The sequence below is a fragment of the Protopterus annectens genome, chromosome 16.part0 (genome assembly GCF_019279795.1).
Source record: "Protopterus annectens isolate FY-2018-M chromosome 16.part0, PAN1.0, whole genome shotgun sequence".
Taxonomy (NCBI): Eukaryota; Metazoa; Chordata; order Ceratodontiformes; family Protopteridae; genus Protopterus; species Protopterus annectens.
In genome coordinates, this window is record NC_056750.1 from 92,235,407 (window position 1) to 92,254,975 (window position 19,569).

Below are 19,569 nucleotides of genomic sequence, written 5' to 3' on the forward strand. Positions count from 1 at the left end.
AATTGCTGGGTTTCTAACATCCTGCAAAATGTACAGTAACTCCCTCAAGACCTGGTCCCTAAACAATATTAGGCTGAGATCATCCAAAGCTGTGAATCTTATTGTAAAGATTGTGGTATAGCAAGGATCCTTCCTTGGGACATGAGGATGCAAGATGGTGGAAGAAGCATTGGGTACTTCCCCCCACTCATCTGTGACAACTGGTGAAATAATGATGGTCATCTTGCCCATGCAGGATTCCTTACATTCTGGTGGACCCTGGGAATTAAGTGAAATGAAAGAAAAGAATGAAAAAAGGCTCTCTTGCCCATGAAATGGTAAGATAATTTGTTGCTCATTCACTCTAACAGATATCTACAGATTTATCAATAGACAACTTCACTTTGTGTGAAAGCGTAGAACAGTACTGGATCCAGTTTCCACTTGTGGTTATTTGAAGTGGAGCTAGACAATGTTTTCACTATACAGCTGTTGTCTAAAAGGATGCAAGAGGCCTGCAGCTACAGCCAGCCCCCACTGAAAAGCTGTTTTCAAGGTCATATCCAGTCCGCAAAGCTGGTATGAGAGGATTCCCTTGTGTGTTTACGTACCACATCACAGTGTTCGTGTTCCTGCTCGCCAGACTACTTTGAAAACCATTGATGCTAGATGTCCCTCTAACATGAATGCACCTCCTGTACACTGACAAATGACATGAAGCTCTCGCACCATGAGCAAGCATCTACGGCAGGGGTCTAGGTATGGGGGTTACAAAGGGCAATCCCAGGTTGTTCATCACATGATGATCCACCAGTTGAACTCCCGCTTGGGCCAAAGGCCACATTTTGCCAAATGGTGATGCTGTTGTTCACAGATGGTTCATGTGCACCATTTTCTCATGAACAGCTTTGTCGAGGAAACCATCAGGACAGAAGCTAACATATGGCTCAGAGACTTTAAAACATCTTGGGTAGCATGGCCTCTAGTTGTATTACGTTTGCAAAGAAACCATTCCCCAAGTGATCCACTTTGTTCTAGGCAAGAACAGTTTTTGCATGGTTATTTTTAATTATTTATTTAACACTTGTTAAAAATAGAGACCAAAAACATAGTCAAAGCCTCTGGCTATATATTTTGGAAAATTCAGCAAAAATAGACTGGTTATGCATTGCAAGATGTTCAGAGCACTCCTATTTTCTCTGGATGAAACATGAATCAGGAAGTTATACAGGTAATGGGAAACATGGATTTTGTGGGTGATGAAGTTGGCAACCACTGGTGCTAAATATTTTACTAACTATACTAGGCAGAGTGGAAACATCAAAGTGCAAGGAGGAGGAGTGAAAATGTTGATGAAGATGTACCTCTCAGATGTCCACAGCAACCAACAGCACTGCTGACAGAGTAGTGGGAGAAAACGGTCAAAGTTTTGAATATTTTTTCTGGGTGATTTTTAGCTCTGTCCCTGGCAAGCATCAGAGCCCCCCAAATGATCTTCAGTTCATTCTTTTCCCTGTTACCTGGGGAGATCCTAACATGACGGCAAGATCTGACCAGATGGGGGCCTTTATTCAAGCAGCTATACAAGTGTCTGCGCCTTCACTCACATCTAGTGATACAAGCAACTAAGGCATTTTTAATTTGGCTCCAAGAGCATCCCCGTTGGCTTATGTGTTTGTCAGTGTCACCACAGGGGCCTAACATATCCTCCACACCTGTATGAATGGTCCCACTCAGAACCCCATGAGGGCTACTATCATTGGCTTGGTAAGCAAAGTCCTCATACCTGGTTAACAGCTACAACGTCAAATGCAAGCCTCCATTTGTTTATGGCAAAGCAGCCAAATGAACCACCATTCCTCCCACCAAGATAGGAAAGTTGGTGATAAATGCCCACTTTTACTTCCTCACCCAGGTCTTTTAGTATCGAACCGCTATTTACACATGGGTCATCTGGGTTAGTCAAGACTATTAGTTTGAATTTTGTCACTTTTACAAATTTGCTCAGCCTTAATAGGTCTAATAGTGTCCTCCTAAAGCTACCCATTTTTTGAAACAGGAACAGCCTGGAGTAGAACCTCTTTTACAGGGATCCTTTCCACTGCTCCACATAGCTGAGAAAGGACAAACCTTGCAAGCTCTATCTAATTGGAGAGGTGGAAGGAAAGCAGACCCAGGAAGGGAAGGACATGACTGGTATCTCCTTTATTTGTCTGTTATAACAACTCATCTTGTTTCTTTGATGTAGGAAATCCTCCAACTCTGAATATGGGGAGGAGTGGAGGACAGCAAAGGATTGTTTTGAAAGCATAGTCTGCACTGCCTCCCTATTTGGCTGTTTACCCTTACTTCTACCACCTCTTCAGGCCTTCTCCCAGAGGTCCTCTTTTCTATAAATTGTTCAGTTTTGATTCTTACAAAAGTGCTACTACTTTTTGGGTAGTTTTGTTATATTTTAAAACTGGAGGTTTGGACAGCTGTTTAAAATACTCCAAAAAATTCCCTTCTTTCATCAGTTTTAAAAATCTCCTGGAAAGGAATGCAAAAAAAATACATTTTTGTCTAAAGGGATACTCAAGAGCTGCCCATTACAATTTTGCAGAAGTAGTTTAGAAACAAACTACGTCTCCCTTCAACACAGCTTGTGACTGCACTTCTACAATAATCTCATGTCTTAGCTACATTTAATGGCACACTGCACTAATCTGGTAGCCAGGTGAATCAATTTACACATCCTATACCTCATTGTATCAACTGTGATATCCTCTGCCTTGCCTTGTACCTGCTTAAGATATCTGATATTTTATCACATAGGTCTGGCAATTTAAAGCACTGAAAGCCAGGATGGAAAATTATACCAATTTCTTCCCTCAAAGCAGTTCAGTATGCCAGTCTTCTTATCCTCAGAGAGGGCATTTGGAATGGGCATTAGTTCAAATTCCCTGACTGCATCCAGAGATACCATTGCTGGGTCTCTCTCAGCAAAAGAGAACTGAAAATGGTGTGAGACGAATTTCCTTTTAGTCATCTGCAAGACCAATATAGTCTTATATTTTTTGTGAAGCTTTCCTCCCCGGGCCTCCACTGTAAATGGGCACTTTTTGGCCCAGTGGACCATCCTGGTAAACAAATGCAAATAAAATAAATAAATATCCTGGACTAAGGAAGGAGTCCAGATCTTCTGAGGAATCCTCAAAAACTCTAAACGTTGGACTGGATGGGCAGTCATCCAACTTCAGGAATTTCTCACGGATAAAGAGCATTAATGCAGCAGCTATCCTTACAAGAACACTACAGAAGTATGTACATAGAGCAGTGCACCAAAAGTTGCAGAGCACACAAACTACTTAAATGTAGAAGGGAAAGAGTGCTAGAAATACCTGAAAAAAGGAAACCGTATCAGTAAACAAAATAAGGTAACACTACAGTACAATCAGATAATTTAGGATAAGAAATACAACCAATTATTAGACAGCTACGTATTTTAGATTTAACACAAAACATTATGGGGGAGGGAAACAGTAAATGAATAAATAGCTATGGAAAATGTTGCTAAATATGTAACTTGGAAAAGTGAATTACATCAATTTAAATTATACATTAATTTAAAAAAGCAAAGGGGACAAGTTTTTGGACTCTCTTCAATCACAACAGACAGTTAAAGATCTGACTGACAGGTTCCGTGAAAAGAAGTAAAGGCTAGCCTACTAACAAGGAGTGAGGCACTAGCAATCACAGTTTGATTAGCTTCCCAGGTGCTGGAGGGCCAGCAAGAAATTGAAAGGATCAATGAGGGTCATATACCCTTGTTCACTTCTCACAGTGGGTGGTTAAGAAAGCCTTAGATTGTATCCTACCATTAAACAGAGATTTACAGAAGACATGGTAAGGAATGCCACGCTTGAAAGGGATGTGGGGATTCTAAGCAGCTGTCACTTGCAAGACAGAACAGAGCTTTACTGTAACAAGATCACTGCATACACTGAAATCTGAGAGAAAAATGAGGTGGTCTTGACCACCCATATATACAAAAACAACTAAGGCTGGAATCATAGCAGGAGCTAGAGAAAAAATAAAAATGCACAAAACCAACTAAAGATAAACACACAATAGAAATATTTTTAACATTTATGAATCTGGGTGTGATTTCCTTTAATTGAACATGATGTGAAAAAACAACTAAGGTAAAAAGAGTTATTACATCTGCCAATGGGGACATCCCATCAGAGAGCCTCATGCTGCAAAAAGTTTGTGCAAGAGCATGCCTCAGCTAAAGACTTAATCCACAAAGAACTAGTTGCTTCTCTTAACACATCTACATATAAGCATTGTAATAAAATAACCTTAGTTTTGTAGTAGTAGTAGTTACCTGATGTGGGGCACCCGCAGGAATAAACACAGCATCCCCCAAAAACTGCACTATTGCCCAGCCTTGGACTCCATACTCTTCTAAAAGTCGTCTGCGCAGTGTCTGATCCAAATACCAGCTTTGATCATGGATTGGGTCATGATCTGGAGGATTTTCCTGACCTTGCTCCTCTCCAACCTGAAATATAAACAAATGTTATGCCTGACCACTCTAACAGATATCATAACCATAAGATTACTATGAGAATAAGTAACCACTTCTCAATGCCACTGTTCCAATAAGCCAATGTATGCTACAAAAATGCCTGTAGATTTAGACTGCAACTAGGATCTATCTTTAAACAATTTAAGGCAGTTAAACTTTGAAAACTGACTAAACCTGAAGCACATGGTTGCCAACTGTGCTACTCTGGCAATGGGGTCTGATGCCAGGTAACATAGGAAGGGCATGGGCAAAAAAATTCACAGAAATCGACCTGTCTTTCTTCTGAAATGTAGAACTACAATACACTAGACTATTTTGTAGTCAACTGCAATACTAAAAACTGATCTGTTAGGTAATACCACCAAGTAAAAGGGGTGACCATTATTCCTGTGCACTGGCATATTAGAATTCTCAATCCTTAGCATTCTCAGCCCTCCAAGAAAAGACTAAGCTGAGAAGTCTGAAGTCAATTCTCAGAAATGTCTACAATCCCCTGGGTAGGAATGGTGCTTGAATTAAACTCGTATTCCTGTAATCAAGTAGTGCAGTCCCCAACTCTCAAGGGATATTGTTCTGTTTTCAGCCAGACTCAGGCTTACCAAAACTGGGACCTGCTCCAGAATCACTACTCCCTCAACTGTGAGTTGTTCCCTTTTTTTTTTTTTTTTTTTTTTACAGCAATGACCACAGACTGGTCACTGACCCCTAAGATGTGAGCTCAATTTCCTAGGACACAGTCTGAATAGAGCTCACTAAACTCATTCCCTCAAAAGGAACGCAGGAATGGGACTAACTTCCAACAGAGGAACAATGGGCACACCCTGAGGCATTTTTTTTTTTAAGAAAATTTTTTCTAAAACCATACCTGAAACAAATGTTCATAAATCCTGAATTATACTGGTCCCAACGTGTACTCTAGAAAAATGTTTACCTCATGTACATCTTCTCAATGGTACTAATGTTAGCATTCTATCTCTTAAACCTGATTTAATAACTGGCAATAATCATAAAATGTATGAGAATATGTTAGCACTTGCCAACGACTAGCAGAAAGTACAGTTTTGTACCTACCATAAATGTAGATGTTCGAGTGTATACCCTGCTGCAGTCATCACACTTGGGTTATCCTGCCGTCAGGCGGTCCCGCAGTTGGCCCGAATTCCAAAGTCTTGGTCTGGCGTCGGTTGCTGTCGTTTCTTCCCTGACATCAGAGTGCCAGGGGTATATCAGAGGCATCCGACGCCATTTTCTTCAGTTTTTCTTGCCCCAGATGTCAGGTGCCCCTAATAGGTAGGCAAAAAAAAAAAAAAAAAAAAAATATATATATATATATATATATACATATATATATACATATACATATACACACACAGCTATATGGAAAAATAAAACAAAACCCTTAGGCACAAGCAAATACACCACAGAGGTAGTATAGAATAGACTGGTAGAGATAAGTTCAGCTAGTTCAGAGGGGATGGAAGGAGGGTAACCTGGACTGCAGCAGGGTATACACTGGAACATCTACATTTATGGTAGGTACAAAACTGTACTATGTTCATCATGTTACCCTGCTGCAGTCATCACACTTGGGTAGAATCCCAAAGCTAAGGATGGGAAGTGGAGTCAAACAGGGTTAGAGGAGGCTAGAAGGCCCTGCAAAACTGCAGTGGCGAAGCCAGCTCTAGTCTTAGAGTAAAGTGGTAAGTGGTAATGTTTGGTGACGGTGTGTACTGAACTCCAAGTTGCAGCTTCCAGAATATCCTTGGTTGGCACCCCCCTGAGGAAGGCTGTAGATGTAGCTGCTGCCCTGGAAGAGTGGAGCCTTATGGTAGCAGGAACTGGTTTTCCATGGTGGGTGTAGCAAAAACGTATGCAATGTCCTATCCATTTGGAAATGGTCTGTTTTGAGATCGCCTTTCCTTGTGATGCTGTAGCATAGGATACAAAAAGCTAGTCAGATTTTCTGAAAACCTTAGTTTTATACAAGTAGTAACAGCTGCCTGCGAATGACCAAGGAATGCAGGAGTCTTTCTCCTTTGTTCTGTGGATTTGGAAAGAAGGTGGGTAAATGGATGGTTTGATTTACAGCCACACTGGATACCACCTTAGGCATAAAGGAGGGGTTAGTTCGTAGAGAAACTCTGTCTTGATGAAAAATGAGGAAAGGCTCTACTGCCATTAGTGCCTGAAGCTCTGAAACTCTTCTAGCTGAAGTAATTGCTAGCAGCAGGGCAGTCTTCCATGATATAAACTTTAAGTCAGCTGAGAAAGCTGGCTCAAAAGGAGGTAGCGTGAGTTTTTCCAGAACAAAGGTGAGGTCCCAAGTAGGTGTTGGTGCTCTCCTGGGAGGCCTAATGTTTTTGGCCCCTCTGAGAAACTGCCTTAGGAGTGGATGTGAAAATAAGGGAGGATCCGTGTTGTAGTGAGCAGAAATAGCTGAAGTGTGGATTTTAATAGATGAAAAAGAAAGCTCTTTGTGTAACATCTCAGTTAGATATTGCAGAATCTGACGTGTCAGGCGGAAGGGTATTTTGGCCTTTAGCTTGGTTCCAGGTGCAAAACCTTTTCCATTTGTCTGAGTAGGCTTTCCTGGTGCTGGGCCTCCTGGCCTCCAGAATAACATCCATAACAGATTGTGAGAGAGGAGCTGGCTGGTTGCTTAGGTGATTTGCCATGCAGCCAAGTTTAAGGTTATGAGCTGGCTGTGTAGAATCTGATTGTCTTGCTGTGTGAGCAGGTGGGTAATTTGTGGTAGAATCCATGGTGGGCACTGGGCCATATTCCTTAATAGTGGGTACCAGTGCTGGCGTGGCCAGTCTGGGGCAATGAGTATCATTCGGGGTCTCTCCATCCTGACTTTCAGTAGCACCTTTGTGAGAATGGAGGAAAGGCATATACTGTTAACATTTTCCAACTGAATGAGAGTGCGTGCACTTTCCAAGCTTGATGGTAAAGTCCTTGTGCAAAATTTTGTTAGCTGATAGTTTTGAGGGCTGGCAAACAGGTCTATGTCTGGGAGCCCCCATTTTTGAGCTATCATTGCGAATACTTGTGGATCCAGTTTCCACTCGTGGGGATCCATGATGTTTCTGCTTAGGTCATCTGCCAATGTGTTCTTTTTTCCTGGCAGGAATTGAGCTTGTAATTGAACTTGGTAAGCCAGTGCTGTGTTCCACAAGGTCATTGCTTGCCTGCATAGAGGGTAGGAGTGTGTACCACCTTGTTTGTTTATGTACCACATTAGTGTGGTGTTGTCTGTCCTTATGATAAGCTGCCCTGGATGTAAGAGGTCCTTGAAGGCTGTCAGAGCATTTTGTAGAGCTAGCATTTATTTTTGATTGATGTGCAGATTCTTTTGATCTGCTGTCCATATGCCTTGAACGCACCGTCCTGCCATGTGTGCCCCCCCAAGCATAGCCCGATGCATCTGTTGTCATAGTTTGCCTGGCTGGGGGTAGGGTGAAAGGCTGACCCTTGTTGAGGTGACATGCCTGTGACCACCACAGAAACTCCTGTTGAAGGCAGGGAATGAGAGGTATCATTGTTTCCAAGCTGTGGCTGCGTTGAGTCCATACGCTTTTTAGGTACCATTGTAATTTCCTCAGATGCAGTTTTGCAAATGGTATTAGTAGTATGCAAGATGCCATGAAGCCCAAGGCCTGCAGAATTTTTCTTGCAGGGAGTTGGGTCTTTGTTGCAATTGTTCTGAAGTACTGAGTTAATTGTAGTTTGCCTGGCGTCAGATAAGCCATCTGGGCCGTTGTATTCAAGCTGGCACCCAGGAATGTCATATTTTGTGAGGGCACTAGTTTTGCTTTCTTTTCGTTTACTGTGTACCCTAGGCAACTTAGAAGATGTTTTACAAAAGCCAGGTGTTGTAAGAGAATGTCCTTGCTTTCTGCTTGGATGAGACAGTCGTCCGGGTATGGGTATATTTGAATTCCTCTGTCTGCGGTATGCAATTACTGGTGCCAGGCATTTTGTAAAGACCCTGGGTGCAGTAGATAAGCCAAAGGGCAGTGCAGAGAATTGGTAATGGGTTGAACCTGCAATGAAATGGAGGTATCTTCTGCAATTTTGTCTGATAGGGACATGCAGGTATGCCTCCTTGAGGTCCAATGTTACTAGACAAGCTTTCTTGCCCAACATGGGAAGAAGCTGCTGTAGTGTTAGCATCTTGAATTTGGGTACTTGCAAGAAGGTGTTTAAAATTAAAAGGTCCAGAATGGGTCTCCAAGCATTGTCCTTTCTGGGGACTAGAAAGAGCTTAGAGTAAAATCCTTGGCCTTGCTCCTGTGTAGGTATCAGCTGAATGGCTCTCATGTCCATGAGAGCTGTAATTTGGTTTTGTGCCTCTGCTCATTGATTTTGTGGCAGGTTTGGCATTCCTTTAATCCTTGGCAAGGTGTGGAAATGGAATCTGTATCCGTGTGAGACAATGTCTAGGACCCATTTGTCCTTTGTGATGATGCGCCATTTGTCTGCAAAAAGTGCTAATTTTCCTCCCAAGGGAGCAGCCAAGAGAGTTCTGCTTGGCAGTTTGAGGTTTAAGTCATTGTGTTTGCCTTCTAGTAGTTTGGGACCTGTCTTCTCCTCCCTTCTGTGTTGCAGTGCCCCATTGGCGAGGTTTGTAAGGGATTTGTGCTTGTCCTCTGCCCCTTGGGCACCTGTATTTACCCCTCTGTGGTCTGTCAGAAGCTGGAAAGGACCAATTTTTGTTGGCCAATTTCTGCTGAAGCGTGTGGGCTGTATCTGTAAGAAATCTTTGACCGTCTGCATAGATTTTGCCTTATCCACCATTTTCTTTAAAACCTCCTCTGCTTTAACCCCAAATAAGACATCCTGCTGTAAGTGTGCATCCAGTAACTTTGCTTTAACATGATCAGGCAGAGATTGTTCCTTTAACCAAGCATGCCTACGTATAACAGACCCAGTAACAACTGCTCTAGAGGAAGCTTCCAAGGCATCAAAACCACATTGTAAAGTATGTTTGCCCACGTGTTCAGCTGCATGCAACAGATCTTGCATTTCCTTGAATTCAGACTGTTGAGGGTGCGTGCCCATCTTTTGTTTTATTTGAGACATTAGGAATTGCTGGTATTTAAGCATGTGAAATTGACAATTTAGTGCTCTCATAGCTAGAGTAGTTGAGGTGTAAACCTTCTTCCCCCACCTATCTAGTGCTCTGGAGTCCCTTTCTGAGGGTACAGGATTTTTAGCCATAGAAGCTTTAGCTCCTTTGGGACCCTGGGAGATTGTCTCTGGATAAGCAACAGGGCTTTTGTAAAGGAATTTGTGTGAGTCAGGCACTCTATAGTACCTATCTGGTTTGGCTGGAGCAAGAGGCAGAGAATCTGGATTTAGACTAGATTCTAAGAAAACATCATCCACAATGTCCAAAACTGGGGGGATATCAAGTGGTCTGTGCTGGGGGAGTAAAAGAAACTCTCGGAGCCTTTTCTTTGAGTTGTAGTAGTCCTGACCTTCCCAGTGGAAATGTTCCTTCATGGTATGTAAGGTTTCCCCAAAGGAATAATCTTCGGGGGGAGAAGCTGAGGGAATGGAGTCTTCAGCATCAGAATCTTCATAAGGGGGGGAAAGGAGTAATCCTGTTCCTCAGAGGAGCCTGAGGAAACAGACACTTGATCAGAGGAGGCAAAATCCTCCTCTTGTTTAGGCCTTTTGTCCCCTGATCAAAGAAATCAAATCTTCAGTCATTTTAAGCATCTGTTTCTTAGGCATAGGGCCTTGACCTGGAGACTGAAGTGTGGGCTTTTTTGGTTTTAGAGGTGTCTTAAGCTTAGCATAAGATTTTATGGTGAGAGTAGTCGGTCTGAAGACACCTTCAGAAACCGAAGGTGTTTCTACAGCACCGGCTTCCCCTACTGCAATGTCGTCGGTAGGGCCTAAAGAAAATGGCTGCGTCGGCCTAGAACTCTCTGCTGGGGGATCCAAAGTGGTCGGGGGATCCAATTCAGCGGTAGCCAGGGGCTGCGTAGGCGCCTCACTGAAAACCAGAGAACCGGCGACCGACCCAGCCGAGGCCTTGGAGTTTGGCTTGGATCTAGGCTGCCTGTCTTTACCCTTGCGTTTTTTATGCACGCCGGTAGTCGGTTGCTCCGACGGCATAGTATAATTAAATTTTCTACCAAAGTAGTGTCGTGCGAAATCAAAGCGTCGCTTTATAGTTCGCTTATTGAACCTAGCACAAAACCGACAACCAGTGATGTCGTGGTCTGGGCCTAGGCAAAGTATACAAAAAGAATGAAAGTCCTTATGAGGTATTTGCTTCCCACAAGAAATGCAATTATTAACTTTTTCTGACATCGGACTGAGGCAAGAAAAGGTTCTCCAATGGGGTACTTGGCTTTGAAGACTTCGGACAGAAACTCGATTCTAAAATCTCAGGTGTCGGCCGACCGGCACTTGCGAACCGCTTCTGCTTCGGGCACCGCGCAACAAGAAAGACTGGAGAAATTGGTGTCGGATGCCTCTGATATATCCCTGGCGCTCTGACATCAGGGAAGAAGCGACAGCAACCGACGCCGGACCAAGACTTTGGAATTCGGGCCGACTGCGGAACCGCCTGACGGCAGGATAACCCAAGTGTGAGGACTGCAGCAGGGTAACACAATGAACATCTCAGTAGCCATAAACAGCCACCTAGTATCAAACAGGAAAATGTGTCTTTCTAGGTATCAGCTTAAAAATGAGACCACATTCAACCTTCTGGTGTGCCTGCTTGCCAACATATTGACAGATACATTGAAAATATTACTCTTTTTCATAATATGACATGAACAAAGTGTTTTATTTCCACAGAGACAGGTCACACACCAGTGACAAATTTGTTAGCTCAAATGCAATGTTTATTTCCACTGATATCTTAAAATACTTCTAAGGTTCTCAGTATTCTCACCAATATGATAAAGCAGCTTTTCTGGAAAGGCTCACCCAGACTCTGCCACAGTTTGCTGTGAGGGAAAGGTTAGTTTGGTTTTTATTTTTTGCATTTTGTATTACTTAATTGCCTTTTTCTATTTTGTATATTGTGATTTGTTTTCTTTACACTGTTTTACCTGTATTCTGCTTTTAATTGCATATTAAAACTTGAAGAGCGACCACAGCTCTGTCTCTTGTGAGTCAGACAATTTTTTTTCCCACCCTCTCACCCTGCTACTGCTGTGTTCTTAAACATCACTATCTTTCTAGTTGCTGACCCCTTATGTTAATTTGCCCATATATCTCGTTTCCTCTCTGCTTTTACTGGCTGGTGTGACTACGCACAAAATTATCATTTTGTGAAATCACTCCCCTTCAACTATTTACATTTATTGGCCATCCCACTGTTTTTCATAGTATCAGAATACAAAAGTGTCTACCCCCTTTCAATCTATCTTCTTGCTCTTTTAAAAATAGCGGCTCTCCACTAAAACTTAACTTTTTAGACAAGTTGCCCACTTTCATATCTAAATGCTTACTGCACACTGCAGTGTTTAGGATAAATAATGTTTTCATCTTACCTTTAAGCACCTATTGCAAGATCACCAGTTACTGGAGAGCCTACATTCTGCCTCTCAGTAGTCATCTTTGGATTAGTGCTTCTGTTTTCTCCTGGTAAGGAGGAGGAGTACAGTGACAATTTCCTGCAGACTGCTGATCACCAGAAAGCCTAATAACTGCTTCATAGGTGACAATTTGGAATCTGTGCTTATATTCTGATCCTGTGGAGAACAGGAGCAGAGTGCACTGAGTCCTGACTCCTCCTGGTTGGAGAATGAGTGTCTGTGCTTAACATACCTGATTGGTCTGGTTGGTATTCAAAGCATCTACCAGAAAAAGGCTAGAAGCCTGAAGTTCCTTGCAGCATCTGAGACAAGACTGTGGGTCACCAAATACACTGTGGCCTGCTCTATGTTCAAATCACCATAGGTAAAATCCAATACCACTTCTTGCAAGCTATAGGTCCCCCTCTATGACCCAAGAAACCCATACCATGTATTTAAACTTATTAGAAACACTAACCATCCAAGCCAATATCATATTAATGGATGACTTTAATTACCTCACTATTAAATGAGAAATCACAAAATCAATCTAATGTATAACAGGAGGAAGAAAATCATGGCAAAAAAATAGAAGGTGCAGCACCCATAAGGATAAAAGCACTCTCATTAAACTAAACAAACAACTCAGAGGACAAATAAAGTCTACAAAAGCCAAATCTGAGGTATCTTTTGCCTCCCAGGCTAAGGACAACTACAAGGCATTCTTTAGCTATGTCCACAACTTCCAAGGCAATACACAATTGTGTGCAGAGCTCATTGTAAATGGAGCCACTTATACTGAGTCAGAAGATATAGCAAACCTTCTGGCTGATAAATTCAGCTCCAACTTTACTCTTCTCTCCCCCTCAACCTTCACTCAGAAAATATCATCAAATATAACCCACCCTCCCAGTATCACTAGGGAACAGGTCCCTTAATGCTCTAAGACCAAGAACACTGCATCAATGGGCACAGACAATATCCTAGGATTCCTTCTAAATAGCAAGAAACATGATCTATCAGGGCCACTGGAATTACTATTCAACTGTAGCCTCCAAACAGGCTTCATGCCTCATGAATGGAGAAAGGCAAAAGTCATCTCTCTGCACAAAGGTGGGCCACCTACAGACCCTGGAAACTACAGACCCATAAGTCACACTAGTTTTACATGTAAAGCCATGGAAAGAAGAATCATGGAGATGATCAACACAGATAGAGTTATTCTCCAGACACTGGACCCAACTCAGTTTGGTTTTGTAAAAGGCAGATCATGCCTACTCAACCTGGCGGACTTCTCTGAGAAGGTCACCAAAGCAATGGATGAGGGCAAAACCGTTCACACTGCCGACCTTGACTTGGCCAAGGCATTTAACACAATACCCGACTCTGGCACTTTGGACAAATTCAAGAGGTTAAGTACAAACCCGTATATCACCTGGTGGACAGCAAACTGGCTCACAGACAGGACCCAGGAAGTTAGAACTGGGGAGTCCACCTCTACAATGAGGCCAGTCACAAGTGGAGTCCCTCAGGGATCAGTCCTTGGACTGCTCCTTTTTGGCATCTACTTCTCAGAAGTCAAGGCCAATGTCAGTGGTCTCTGGCTGACTAAATTTGCAGATGCTTACAAATTAGGAGTCGTCACTGAATCTCACACTGACACAAATGTTCTCCAGAAGGGGCTGACACAGACAAACAACTGGTGTCAGAGTCATGAACTAAAACTAAATGCCAAGAAATACATAATAGCATTGTTTGGGAAGTCATCCATCCCTAGTAACTATCATATTGACAACACACCCCCGAGAGCCGACCCACTAGTCAGGGACTTAGGGACACACACAGATAGTATTCTAGCCTTTGATCATCATGTGTCTACAGTGGTGAGGAAATCATTCTATGTTGCACAACTTATAAACAGGTACGGCATCCAAGTCCAAGGAAGTATTTGTTCCACTGTATTTGGCATTCATCAGACTTCATAGGTAGGTACTAGGCAATCTGCCCGAGGGCATTTATAAGCCTAGCCTGAGTGTGTCGGATTTTGCCACCCCATTGATTAATTAACTGATCCTCTGTCAAGCAGAGCCAATGAAGTGATCCCAGGGGTGTATTTTCTGTTACCCATCCACTTGTCAAGGTTTCTCTTGAAGAGCGTTAGTGAGGGGCGCTGCCTGATCTAATTTGGAATTTTGTTACAAAGCATGGGGAGTCTCTGTGACAGGAACCTATCCCTCCAGCATGTTCTATTTATTGTTGTGTCAAGGTTTAGCTTACTACAGCGCGTGGCTCGCAGTGACTTGGATTTCTTCGGTGGAGCATGTCCATCAATTCTGAGTTGGACATGGATTTGTAAGTCAGGCAGAGATCACCTCTGAGTAAGTGATATGCCACTGAGTACAGCCGGAGTTTTTTTCAGTCGGGCTGCATAGGACATATGTTTAAGACCAGTAATCCTCTTGGTGGGGTACTTCTGTGGTCTTTCCAGCTGTTGGAAGTGTCTTGTGAGGTACAACCCAAATGGGGCATTGTACTCTATGATGGGTCTAATGAGTGATGAGTAGAGGGGCACTATAACCTCTATTTCCAGATGCGAACCCTTTAGTACTTAGATGGGCCACATGGAAGGATTTCCTAACTACTTTGGCAACATGATTGTCAAAGGAGAGATTATTATCTACCTGGGTCCCCAGATCTCTTATTACCTCTTCTGTATTAAGGGGGCTGCCACCTATGTAGTAATTCTTGGGAGTTATGTTTTTCCCAAACGGGATGACTATGCATTTTTTGGTATTTAGCTTGAGGCCATGACTTTGAAACCAGGTGTCCATCTCAGTAAGGCTCTTTTGGAGAATGTCTGTGTAAGCCGGAGAGTCAATTATGGCTCCCAGTTTGCAGTCATTGGCGAACTTGGTTAGCCATAGTCCTCCTGTGTTTGCCTGTACTTCTGAGAAGTATATGCTGAACAGTAGGGGTCCCAAGACTGAGCCTCGCGGGACACCACTTGTGACTGGTTTAGAGTCCGACCTGGAGTCTGCTATTCTTACAGTGTGAGTTCTGTCTGTAAGCCAGTTGGCAACCCATCTCATGATGTAGGGGTTTATGTTCAGGCTGGCGAGTTTTTCTCTAATATTTAAGTGGGGAATGGTGTTGAAAGCCTTGGCGAGGTCAAGGTAGGCTGTATGAACCACCTTTCCCTCGTCTATGGCCTTGGTGACTGTCTCGAAGAAGTCAACCAGGTTTAGTAGGCATGATCTGCCCTTAACAAAGCCGAACTGGGTCGGGTCAAGTCTTTGGAGGTTCCCATTGTCTTTGTTAATGAATTCCATGATGATGCGCTCCATAGCCTTGCAGACCAGGCTTATGGGGCGATAGTTACCAGGGTCAGTTGTGGCTCCTCCTTTGTGGAGAGGAATAAAGTACAGTTGTGAACACCTACCATAAATGTAGATGTTAGAGTGTATTCACTGCTACAGTCATTATATTTGGGTAATCTGCTGGCAGGTTGCCCTCAATCGGCCTGAATAACAAAGTCTTGGGTCCTGCGTCAGCTGCTATCTCCTCTTCCATGATGTCAGGTCATCAGGGGTATAAAACATGCAGCCAACGCCATTTTATTCAGTTTTTCTTGCCCCAGATAAATGGGGAGCAAAAATATTATATTATATATATATATATATATATATATATATATATATATATATATATATATATATATTATTTATTTATTTTACATTTGTTGACCGGGCTAGTCTGGCTGGATACATGTCCATTTTCAGCAGAGGCCCGAGGAGAAAAGCTCCACTATATACTAGTGATTTACAATAAACAAAAATATACAAACATATAAGCAAATAAAGAAATATTCTCATGTAGTATCGTAACAATGCAGAAGCACTTTAACAAGAACTAAACAATAGCGAGGAATCATTATCCCATAACATTTGCAAGAGTAGGACTGCTAAAAAATGAAAGAGAGAGAAAATAGTAACACGTAAAGAGTCTATAAATATTTACACTATTAACAAATTAGGATAAACATTTTGTGCTGGGGCACTAGTTTTAAGATAGAGATTTGCACAGCAGGGATCAGCATATATATATATATATATATATATATATATATATATATATATATATATATATATAAATAAACAGCAATATATGAAAATGCACTTTAGCTTCATCTAAAAGAAAATACACCACAAAAGCTGTAGAATATACTGAAGGAAAGAGAGGTTATAGAAAAGGGGGATGGCAGGAGGGTAACCCGGAATGCAACAGTGAATACACTCTAACATCTACATTTATGGTAAGTGTACACAACTGTACTATGTTCTTCCTGTTTCACTGTTGCAGTCATTGCATTTGGGTAGAATCCCAAAGCTATGGATGGGAGGGCGCAACTAAATAGCATTAGGAGCGGCTACAAGGCCCTACAGAACTGCAGTGGTAAAGCCTGCCCTGGATTTAGAGGAGAGAGGCAAATGCTAATGCTTTGTGAAGGTATGAACAGAGCTCCAAGTAGCAGCTTCTAAAATGTATTTGGAACTCTTCTGAGAAAGGCTGCTGAGGTAGAGGCAGCTCTGGTGGAATGTGACCTGATTCCCTTGGGTACAGGTTTACCATGATGCAAGTAGCAGAAGTGAATGCAGTGGCTTATCCACTTAGAAATAGTCTGCTTTGATACAGCCTTCCCCTCTGATCCTGAAGCAAATGCCACCAGTAGTTGCTCAGACTTTCTTAGAGATTTGGTCCTGTTTAAGTAGAATCTTAGTTGTCTGTGTACTTCCAATGAATGCAGAATCCGCTCCCCCTTGTTCTGCAGATTTGGGTAAAATGTTGGCAGGTGGCTAGTTTGGTTAAGAGCCACATTGGATACCACCTTAGGCATAAAGGAAGGATTGGTCCTGAGGGACACCCTGTCCAGACAAAATGTAATAAAAGACTCCACAGCTGTGAGAGCCTGTATTTCTGAAACCCTTCATGCTGAAGTGATTGCCAAAAGGAAAGCGGTTTTCCAAGATAAAAACTTTATATCTGCAGTAGTTGCTGGTTCAAAAGGAGGCTGGGTGAGTTTTTCCAGCACAAAATTGAGGTCCCATGCAGGAGTTAGTGATCTTCTGGGAGGCCTTAAATTTTTGACCCCTCTAAGATACTGATTTAGCAGAGGATGAAAAAGGATGGGAGGCTCCGTGTTGTAATGAGCCGAGATGGCAGAGGCATGGATTTTTACTGAAAAGAAGGATAGGCCCTTGTCAAGCATCTCAGTCATGTACTATAAAATCTGAGGGATATTTGGTTTTGCTGTGTCCGTTCCTTGCGCTTGGTTCCAAGTACAGAATTTCTTTCATTTATCAGCATAAGATTTTCTAGTACTAGGCCTTCTGGCTTCCAAAATGACATCCATAACAGATTTACTGAGAGGTTTTGTTTGAATAATTACATGATCAGCCATGCTGATAGGTTCAGAGTTTGGAGCTGAGTGCGCAGAATTTGACTGTTCTGCTGAGACAGTAGATGAGGTATTTGAGGCAAGTACCAAGGAGGGAGTTGAGACATATTCCTTAGAATTGGGTACCAGTGCTGGTGAGGCCAGTCCGGAGCAATTAGGATTATTTTTGGTTTTTACTGTGTGACCTTTAGTAACACCTTGGAGAGGAGAGCAAAGGGGGGAAAGGCGTAGACTGATAGGTTGTTCCAACTAAAGGATAGAGAATCCACTTTCCATGCTCGTCTGTAATAAGTCCATGTGCAGAATTTGTCCAGTTGATGATTTTGGGGAGAGGCAAATAGATCTATGTCTGGGCTCCCCCATTTCTGTGTTACCATGCTGAAGACATGTGGATCCAGTTTCCACTCGTACGAGTCCATACGATTTCTGCTAAGGTCGTCTGCCAGAGTATTTTGTTTTCCTGGCAGGAATTGAGCTTGAAGATGTACTTGGTAAGTCAAGGCTGTGTTCCACAATGCCATGGCAAATCTGCAAAGGGGGTAGGAATGTGTACACCCCTGCTTGTTTATGTACCACATAACCGTGGTGTTGTCCGTCTTTATCAGTAGTTGTCCTGGATGAAGTAAGTCCTTGAAAGCTGTCAGGGCATTCTGAACAGCTAGCATTTCTTTCTGATTGATATGCAGATGCATTTGTTTTGGGCTCCATATGCCCTGAATGCATCTCCCCACCAGGTGGGCCCCCCAAGCATAGTCTGATGCGTCTGTGGTTAGGGTTTGGGTGGCAGGGGGTAGAGTGAAGGACAGTCCCTTGTTTTGGTGACATGTCTCTGCCCACCAAAGAAACTCCTGTTGTAGGCAGGGAATGTAAGGAATCATTGTTTCCAGACTGTGACAATGTTGACTCAATAAACTTTTTAGGTACCACTGAAGTTTCCTCATATGCAGTCTTGCATATGGAATTAGTAGAATGTAGGATGCCATGAACCCCAAAGCCTGCAGAATTTGTCTTGCAGATAACTGGGTTTTTGTTGCCATCTGTTTGAAGTATATAGTCAGTTGCCTTTGTTTGTCTGGCGTAAGGTAAGCCATCTGGGCAGTTGTATTCAAGCTTGCACCCAGGAATGTAATTTTTTGGGAGGATACCAGTTGTGATTTCTTTTCGTTTATTGTGTACCCTAGGCATGTTAGAAGCCTTTTTACAAACGCCAGATGATGAAGAAGAAAGTCCTTGTTCTCTGCTTGAATGAGGCAGTCGTCCAAGTAAGGATAAATTTGTATGTTTCTTTGTCTGCAAAATGCAATTACTGGTGCCAGGCACTTTGTAAAGACCCTGGGCGCAGTAGATAAGTCAAAGGGCAGTGAAGAGAATTGGTAATGCATAAAGCCTGCCTTGAAGTGGAGGTATCTTCTGCACGATACCCTTATTGAGTTATGCAGGTATGCCTCTTAAGTCTAGAGTCACTAACCAACCGTTCTTGCCCAGTATAGGCAGTAGCTGTTGTATAGTTAGCATTTTGAATTTTGGAATGTCCACGAACGTGTTCAAAAATCGATAAGTCCAGTATTGGACACCAGGCATTGTCTTTTCTGGGTACCAGGAACGGTCTTGAATAAGAACCTTGTCCTTTTTCCTGTTCTGGTACTGGCTGAATAGCCCCCATATCCATGAGTGACGTAACTTGTTTCTGAGCCTCTGCCCATTGATTTTGTGGCAGATCTGGCCAACCGTTTGGAAATGGCAAAGTATGGAAATGAAATCTGTACCCCTGGGATACTATGTTTAATACCCATCTGTCCTGGGTTATTAACTGCCAATTCTGAGCATGAAGTGCTAATTTCCCCCCCAAGGGGGCTGCCAAAGGTTAAGTGCTTGGTGATGGTAGAGGGAAGTCATTGAGACTGCTTACTGTAGGGTTGTGCTTTGTTTCCTCCAGATTTGGAAGAAGAGGCACCCCATTGCTTTGACCTGTAAGAACCCTGTGATTGGTATCTAGAGCCTTTTGAGCATCTGGA

At 42.7% G+C, this 19,569-nt stretch overlaps 1 protein-coding gene across 1 annotated transcript in view; it reads right to left on the minus strand.

Annotated features, from left to right (window-relative positions):
• LOC122790519 (lysine-specific demethylase 3B-like) overlaps positions 1-19,569 on the minus strand; it is a 1,629,922-nt gene that overhangs the window by 363,258 nt on the left and 1,247,095 nt on the right. The window contains exon 10 of the mRNA XM_044058070.1: positions 4,349-4,525. Coding sequence (XP_043914005.1) covers positions 4,349-4,525 — 177 coding nt within the window. The remainder of the gene's footprint in view (positions 1-4,348; positions 4,526-19,569) is intronic.